Raw genomic sequence first — 9,275 nt, 5'->3', positions numbered from 1 at the left:
CAGGAGAATCCTTCTAGTCCTGTTGAGCTTGAACAGCATACAACCAATTCTGGCGCTGACCACCACCTATACTGGACAAGGCACCCTACTAAGTGGGGCGATCTACTCGAGTTGTTGCAGATATGGCTTGATTTTGTGAATGAGTGTCTCTGTAATTTCAACTACCTTCTATGCACTCACTCTGATGTTCATACCACAAATTATTACACACTGAATGAGTGCACTCACTAGTAACTGTACCTTGGGACTGGGAGCCAGACGCTCTATCCCGTTGATCCCTCTTGAATTTTGGCACTGAGCACTAGCAAACGATGGAGCTATAGCTAAATTCTTCTAACAGAACTGGGAGCGGTTGCCACCCTCTGACCTTTACTGAGAGTATCTAAAGTCACCGGTCCTAGCCCTCTTATTGTCTCCTATCATTTTCTTGATTTTATGTACCTCAATCTGCTGAGCATAAGTGACAAACCTAGCGATGTCCATTTCCTTAATAAACATGGTCGTCTTGCATTTCTTGTACACATCATCGGACACACCAGACACGAACTAGCTCATACAAGATCTGGAGTCAGCTACTATCGCTAGATCATACTTGGATAGTTGTGTGAACTTGAGAGCATAATCCTTCACACTTATGTCATTTTGCTTCAGATTAATAAATTCCTGCACCTTTGCCTCCCTGAGCTCAAGTGGGAAAAATCGGTCTAGAAAAGCAGTCTTGAAAAGATTCCAAGTCACTGGACCTGCATTAGTATCATGAGATTTCTTCCACTATTGGTACCAAGTGTAGGACACTCCCTTTAAATGATAGACGACTAAATCGTCACTCTCGACTGGAGTGCCACCCATAATGTTTGTTACCTTCTGGATGTCGTCAAGAAACTCTTGTGGATCCTCTTTTGACTTAGCCCCATGAAACACGGAAGGATCATCCGAGTGAAGTCCCGATTCTTGCTACAACAGTTTTAGTTTGTGGCGGAGCTGGGCCCATATCCTGCCAATTGACCTGGGTGATCATGGCCTGAGAAAGAACTTGGAAAGCAGCCCTAAACTCGACATGCGTGACTTATTCATTCAATGGGTTTGTTGGAGCTGTTGGTTGATTCCTAGCGTTGGCTCTTTTGGGAGACATTTTCACTGAAATGTGAAGATTAGGAGTTAGAAGGAGATTAAATAGATTTTATACTCTATAGCACGAGCTGGAAAAGAAAGAAGAGAAGTTTTTCCTCACGATGTCTCATAGCTCCTCCCCCATAAGTATGGCGCGCTTCACACCTATGAAGAAGAACCTACTTGATGTGACTTTCAAACACCCTAGGACACTTAAACATGATGCTCTAATACCAAGTTTGTCACATCCCGAGGCTAGCCCATTGATGTAACACGGTACCTAGGGTCACAAGTAACCCCAAGCTAACCCTGAATCTAGCATATCACTAGCATACTGAAATAACTCTAACCAAGCGGAAGCATAACTGAATAATGAATATAATCTAAAGAAATTCAACTGAGAATATGTGAAAGAAATAACTAAATTCACAGTAGAACAACCCTAATCAAGTGAGTTTGACTCTACGTCTGAAAGCCTCTAATATTGATGAGTTGTTGGGACAAGTCCCCAGCTAACTCTAAAATGTTGAAACTAACAACAAACTAACTAAACCAAAAAAAAACCTAAAGAAATATCCTCAGATAATAAGGACTCACCCCTGACTATAAATGATGTGGTGCCGGTATGAGCTAATCACATGGCTGAACCTGAGAACATGAGTCGGCATTATAATAGGATGCAGCATAGAGTATGAGTCAGTACTTCAGATGTACTGAGCATGAGGGATATGCAAATCTAACTGAATATATAAACATTCAAAAAATACTGGTCAAGTATGTAAACTGAACTGAACTAAAGTACATAGGCCCAAGATATAATAATGCATAAAAACTAGAATGCAAGAGTAAACTGGAAGCATGCTGAAAACTGGAGAATAAATACAACTACGGGCCTGAAGTATCTTACTAAAGCCAATACTGTGGGAGAGTCTATTAACCAAAATAAACCACGTGAGCTAAATGTGGAGTCCGATGTATACGCCTCATCGAGAGGACCCAATATACCTTGCCACAGTATAAAGGCATGACTGTGGCATGATCACTAAACCTAATGCCCAACAGAAGAGACTTATAAACCTATGATGGCACGTAGTTTTGGGACTTGAGGTTACGCTGAACCCTAGTCCAACTGGGTGCTAAACAATTCTCCCAAACTGAACACTAGTAGCTTATTTTAAAATGTGGTCCTGAATTCATAAGACAAAACTAAATGTGAGAAAATCTGTGGACAGAAAACTGACTAAATTTTGTTTAAAACTAAATGCTAACACCCTGAGCTTAATTTTGGAGAAGTGCTAATTCATGTGAAAATACTACAATTACAGGCTAAGTTCTTTTCCCTTAAAATCTCCATAAGAATTCATGCAAACTCATTGAAAGAAGTATAGAATCGAGTAGTAATCACAACAATCAATTTTGTATTGAATCTGCATAGTTGGGCAAGAACCCTAGTTTCATAAAACTATAATAATCAAAAAAGGAGTCTGATGTTTTGGGCATAAGGATGAAAAAAACCCTTACTGAATGCCCACATACCTTGTGGATGAAAATACTTGCAAGAAATCTGAAGTTGACGCTTGGAGGAGAGAACCCTAGGCCTGAAAATTGTAGAAGACGCTCATTTTCTGCTTGAAACTTACTTGAGAGGAAATTGATTTGTTTAAGGTAGTTTTTGACTAATTAATTAGTCTTAGATGAATTGAAACGATGTAGTTTAGTACCAAACGCATAGAGGGAAAGACTAATATGACCCTGACTTAAAACTGACGAGGTGACTTAAAAGAAGGGCTTCACGGGCCGTTTAAAGCACCACGACCCATCTAGTGGGTCGTGATGTTGCTCTACCCGACAGGGCTTCACTAAAACAAGCACAACTTTTTACTCTAAGCTTAAAATTAGGCAAACTCGATGGTGTTGGAAAGATGACTCAAAGACCTTTAATTTGATAGGTCATGGGCCACCTAATGTTTTTTTGTGCTGAGAGATATAATTGTTTTAAGTTGACACAAAATTTAAAAATTGTTGGGTGACTTGTACGGACCCTTAGACAGCCTGTCCAAGTCCCCACGAGCCGTCTAAGGCGCCATCTAAGTGACTCCTGCCAGGGAACTCTTAGATGGTGGTTCAAAATGCCCTTAATGGGTTGTGGACCCCTAAACGGCCCATCTAAGGTGTCGTGAAGGGTTCATGGTCCATTTTGGGGTTTGTGGACTTTCCCGTTTGTTCTTTTAGCCCTTTCTCGAAGTTTGAGGTGTTACACAGGCCCTACCTCTACCCCAAGCTGGGGTCTCAACAACAGCCTCAAGGACTGCCTCCCCTCTACCACAGGAAATAGAAGCTCTGGTCCTTAGCATCTGCCAAAACAACACGCGGCAACTCAGCACTAGCGAAGGCAACCACGCATGATAAGAAAGGATGAATAGAAAGAAGTTTCCTAACAATCTTTGTTGCCTCTTGAAGATAAGTACAAACCTGGGCTCTGATACCATTTTGTCACGACCCAAAAATAGACGTGATGACACTTTTCAATTCGCACCAAGACAAGTCAACCTCAACCCAACAAAAACGAAAGAAATGCAAAAATATAATAAAACAAGAACAAGACAAAGGTAGAAAACTTATTCATTCTAAACAATACCCCAAAACCTAGTTGTAACGTATACAAGACACTAATGAAAATACATAATTTGAAAGATAAATACAAGTCTGAGTTTTTGTTTCTCAAGTAGAACAAAGCTTAAAGAGAAAGGAAAAGAGGGTCTGCCAAGATGACAAGCAGCTACCTCTCAAAATCCTTCACGAGCCTCGATTGTCAGGAGAAGAAGAAGAAGATCACATGGGTCGGGCTCGAAACCTACACTAGTGTAAAAGCAACGGGTGAGTACCAACAACACAGTACACAACAAGCAACCTACTAAACAAAGCAACTAGCTAGAAAATGAATACCCCCCCGACTCTCTAACCAAACCTCCTCAAACTACCATTTGCATAGAAATAAGCCCAACCTAGAAATTCTACAATACACGGCCCACAAGGCCCAATATTAACAGTCTAATAGCAACAATTTAGCAAGTAAACGAATCAAATAAGTCAACCTCAAAGTCAAGTAGTTCAATCACACGCAACAAGTATATCAATTACAATTAACAACCAACTCACACATAAATATCATATACATCAAGTCGCAATAGTCAAACTCTTTCTAGAATCATTTCCCATCGGCTTTATAACCACTTGCCGGAAATGATCTCGGCATCACAACACTCGCCGGCAAAGACCTCGACATAATAGCACTCGCTAGCAAAGACCTCAACATAATAGCACTCGCCGGCAAATACCTCGACATCATAACACTCGTCAGAAATGACCTTGTCCTAATAACACTCGCCGACAAAGACCTTTGCCTAATAACACTCAGTGACAAAGACCTCTATATAATAACACTTGCCAGCAAAGACCTCGACATAACAATCATCATATGTCTTATCACGGTGTTCACCGATCAATGCATACAGTAATATCACACCACAAGGAAGAGACAAAAAATTGCACAATTCAAGTCCACATTTATAATTTCAAGCATTTCATCAATCAATCACTAAGGGCACAATAAGACAATTTACATCGTCATGTTCATCACATAGCCTTTTTCATTTCAACCATTTTTTATTCATTTAGATGTAACAAGTGGACTTAAACCCTTCACCTCATCCCCATTACTCCCAAACACACGAGCAACGAAGAAAGTACACGAATTCTACTAGAATACAAGGTTTAGGAAGCCACTTGCCTTAAATCAATCAACAATCACTCCAATAGTTGAGTCTTCCCCTTCTGGATCACTTTCAAAGCCACACAATCTATGCACAAGCAAGTATTCACAATCATATTCCGGAAACAATAATACCTATACCAATTTCTCTTGAAAAGCGAATCAATCAACACAAACCCAATTCCGAAAATAAGGTTTGAATCTGAAATTTAATACTTGAAAATATTACTCAAGGCTTTAGGAACTCATTAGGGAAAATCATTTTGAAAAAGGACTTAAAATCAGTTCACAAACTCACTTTTACTTCAGAACTCAAGTTCATGAAGAACCCCCAATTTATCAACTCAAAATCTTAATTTAAACTCATAAATTTAATAATAATAATAATAATAAAGGGTAATCGAAGATTTAGAGTTAAGAAACGTTACCCAATAATTTTATCTTGAAAAACCCACTTGAAATCGCCTATACCAAGTTCTCAAAGCTCCAAAAATCAAAATGGGGAAGAAACCCAAAAGTTTGGGTTTAAACATTGTTAGGGGTCCTCCGAGAACGCCGACCCCTACCCACAAACGCGGTCTTTAATGAGTTTGACCTCCACGAATGTGGTAGGTCTCTCACGAATGCGGATATCAATGCATTGGCCTCCCATGAATACAGTCGAGACTCCGCGAGCGTGGGGGTTCTCACCCCTCCCCTCTGTGAATGCGGCCACAAGCTCCGCGAACGCGGAGGGTGCACCAGAACACAGAAAATCAGTCAACTAAAAAATCATCGAAAGGACCCTCGGGATTAGTTCAGAACCTCGTACACACAAACCATATATGCAAATCAATTATAATGGACGTTCCAAACTCAATGGAACCGTTAAAACACAAATTTGAGGTCTCCTTGAGCTTACATCCATGAAAACTACAAGAAACTAACTCAATGCCTAAAAAGGCAAAAACAAGCTCGGAGCCTCTCAAAAATCAACCAAGACCTCACCTAGGCCTAAAGTCATCCCTCAAATCCAACGGAACTGGAATGTTGACAAAAGTCAATGCAAAGGCTGAAAGTCCACAATTGCATAACTTAGGACCTTGAATCCTCAAAAAGACTCGAAATAAAAAACCAACAACTCTCAGGGATCAGATTTCACATTTTGGGACTGATGGAATCGACGAAATTTCATTCTGACACTCGAAACTCCAAAAGACCCCAAAACTACTTTCTTAACAACTTCGGGTTTAAAACTCACAAGCTTAACAAATGCTCAACTTTTAACTCAAAATTCAAAAATAACTTTCAAAATCAATCATAAAAGACTCGGGGTCGACATCCGGAGGGGAAAAACAGTAATTTCATGAAACTTTCCAAAAATGACTGATCGGATCATTACACTAATGGAGAAGGTGGAGAAGTGTTGCCAACACACATATTTCGGAGCAGAATAGGGTGGCAGGAGCAGTACTTTTAGAAAACCCACCTTTTCGATACGTTTTCTAGTGTTTGCAAAGAATGCAGTTCAGGCAGACATTTCAGGATCAATATACTCAAAGGAAACTTAGTTTTTTGTACTCTCTCTGTCCCAATTTATGTGACTTACTTTCCTTTTTAGTCAGTCCCAAAAAGAATGACACATTTCTATATTAAGTAACAATTTAACTATAAAGTATCTATTTACCCTTAATGAAATGATTCACAGCCACACAAATTTCTATCATTCATTTTGAACCACAAGTTTTAAAAGTCTTCATTTCTTTCTAAAATTTTGTGCTAAGTCAAACTACCTCTTATAAAATGGGACAGAGGGAGTAATACTTATGTATATGGCCAAATTTTGTTCCAAAACACTAACATTCATGTTGCCTGCGACAGACCCATTTCATACCAGTATTTTAATATAACTATCCCGTTAATAAAAAAAATCCTATCCTATCAAAATCTTTCTTATGTTCCCTCTTTTTTTTTATAAAGTTGAAAATTATTCAAGAAAAACCATGTTATAGGGATCTGTTGTGCCAACTGGGGAACCCATATAACATAGTTTCAGAGAGGAAAATGTGCTAGCAAAGGAGGGCGCTATGATGAAGCAAGTTAACTCCTTCATATTTTGAAAAGTTCTACCGTTGTTTATTTCGGATGAAGTAGAGAGAGCCAAGTAAAAACTCTTTTTTTGTTTCGCTTAAACAACCAATTTTACCTCGGATAGTTGTAGTAGCAATAATATTCTTCCCCCTACCCGACCATTACTAGCGGACAAGTCGCTCTGCCACGACTATATAATGATGCATATTAATTATTAATATCATCTCCTATATACCCAAAAAAGAAAAGCATTTCAAAATCATGAATAGTACTGATAAATATATAAAAGATATAAGAAATGAAATAGAAAACCATTAATTATTAGATGTTTAATTTGCTATATCCATATATACCCTAATGAAATATCATGTGCAGTGACAAGCAAGTGCAACAACATGTTTTCTCATAGTTTGATGAAAAGTGAACTCCCTTCAATTATTCCAGAAGAGACTTAACAAATTTCCTTAAATTGCTTTAACTTTTTGTTAAGAGACGAAGCCAAATGTTGCTCTAAAATCTACATAAAGTCTATACGCTTATAATATGACGATCATCGATAGACACAGAGTTGCTGTTAAATCAAATTAAATTGAAAGCCTCAGCTCCAAATCTAATTCATGGTCGCCGTTTGATTCAGAGATATGACTAGTACTTGATCCAATTGAGTTATTATTTCTGGTTCGATTCTCCATTGACTCCTGGTTCATTCATCAAACAATAAGACATAACAAGAAGAATATGAAAATTCCAATTATTCGATTGAGAAATGCAAGAAAATACCTCTATTTGTAGGTTAAGTAGATATCTATTCATGTTTGGCTGAGCAAACTGCTGAGGCTCATACACTGTACCAGGATGCCAAGCACTGAATGTGATGATAAAAGGTAAAAAAGATATATTAGCAAAGATATAATAACTGTCCTAATGAAATGATTTATTTAGGAAAAAAAAAATCGATCCGAAAACATATGTGTATGTTTTAAAATTAAGAAGGATTTTGAGCATATTTTTCATTGATAAGGTTTTCGAGGAATTACAAGTAACAAAACACATTTAGGTCGGTCAAATATTTTTTTCTAGGAAAACAAGCTCTCTAATGAAAGTTGGGAAAATAAGCGCTGCTACTATGGACGATCTATATTGATCGTGTCCTCTTCATCCTCCAACACACTTCATCTTCACCCCTATCCCTCATCCTCACGTCCCATAGTATTTGTCTAAATTATAGATACGGATGTGATAATAGTTTTTCACTTGCCTACACAATTAATTTCTAAAAAACATTTTCCTTCACACACCCTTAAAGTGCAAATTAAATTTTCTTTTTAGTAGGAAAATAAATAGTACCTAGCTGTTGAAGGTGGCTGGGAATCTCCATATCTAATATTTGCTCTTTCAATGTCCCCCAATCCCATCTGAAATCACAGAAAGATTTGTTATCACAAAATGGAGAGGGGAAAATATCTTGTAATTGCACACCACACCACACATACATAATTCCCAAAATAGGATAAAATAAATCAATTTTTAGTATCCAAACATATGGTACAATTTTTTCATTGTTTAGGACACTTTGTAATGTAATGTTCGTCTATTATCAAAACTAAGTCATTTATGGATATTATTAGAAGGGCCCCGCCGTGCAGGTCCAGTCTAGTCTACCTTTCGATCCATAAGGATCAGAATCAAATGAATGCGCATTCTCTTCCCATAATATTGGAATTGTTAAAAAAGAAAAGATAGAAAGTAGGGGTACCATAATGGTTTGTTGTGGTGTAAAAGCATAAGAAGAAGTTGATGAATATGAAATTGATGGAGTTGATGGATAAGGGTTGTAATTAGTATTGCAACCCATTTGAGTATGCAATCTAATTTTCTCAAGTTGAGCAACACCAAGACCTCTTTGTGGTTGTTTTGGTTTCTCTGAATTGTTCTTCTTGCTCTTTCTTGATGATGATCTTTCATTTCCTATCTTTGGTTCACCAAAATTACAACTTCCCATTCTTTCTCTTCCAAAAATAATTAGAAAACAAATAAATTTGTGTGTCAAGTTGTGAAGAGAAAGGAGATCTCCTAAAAGGGGTTTTTATGCTCTCCAACTTCCCTATTATAATTTTGTAATTATTGCATTGCTGGATCAGATTGTCTATTTACATTTATCAGATTCATTTCATTTTTATACTTGCTTGGATTTTATGCCCTTTTATTAATTTACTACTTTTTTTCTTTTTTTGTCAACTGCCAAAAATATCCAATATTATTACTCACTCTGTCCAACAATAGTTATCAATTATTGATTAGACACACTCCTTAAGAAACTATA

General features: G+C 37.7%; 1 protein-coding gene across 1 annotated transcript; it reads right to left on the bottom strand.

Annotated features, from left to right (window-relative positions):
- Window positions 1-7,536: 7,536 nt before the first annotated feature.
- Window positions 7,537-8,954, bottom strand: LOC125809998 (protein SPEAR3-like). Its single transcript, XM_049489516.1, has 4 exons — window positions 8,709-8,954; window positions 8,300-8,367; window positions 7,733-7,817; window positions 7,537-7,650 (listed from the first exon to the last, which is right to left on the bottom strand). The coding sequence occupies exons 1-4, from the start codon at window positions 8,952-8,954 to the stop codon at window positions 7,537-7,539; spliced, it is 513 nt and encodes a 170-aa protein (XP_049345473.1).
- Between the last annotated feature and the right edge of the window lie 321 nt (window positions 8,955-9,275).

The sequence above is a fragment of the Solanum verrucosum genome, unplaced genomic scaffold, assembly GCF_900185275.1.
Source record: "Solanum verrucosum unplaced genomic scaffold, falcon-dt-bn FXZP01000257.1, whole genome shotgun sequence".
NCBI classification, from domain to species: Eukaryota; Viridiplantae; Streptophyta; class Magnoliopsida; order Solanales; family Solanaceae; genus Solanum; species Solanum verrucosum.
Note: the sequence above shows the minus strand (reverse complement) of the source record. Positions and strands in the feature narration are given on the sequence as shown.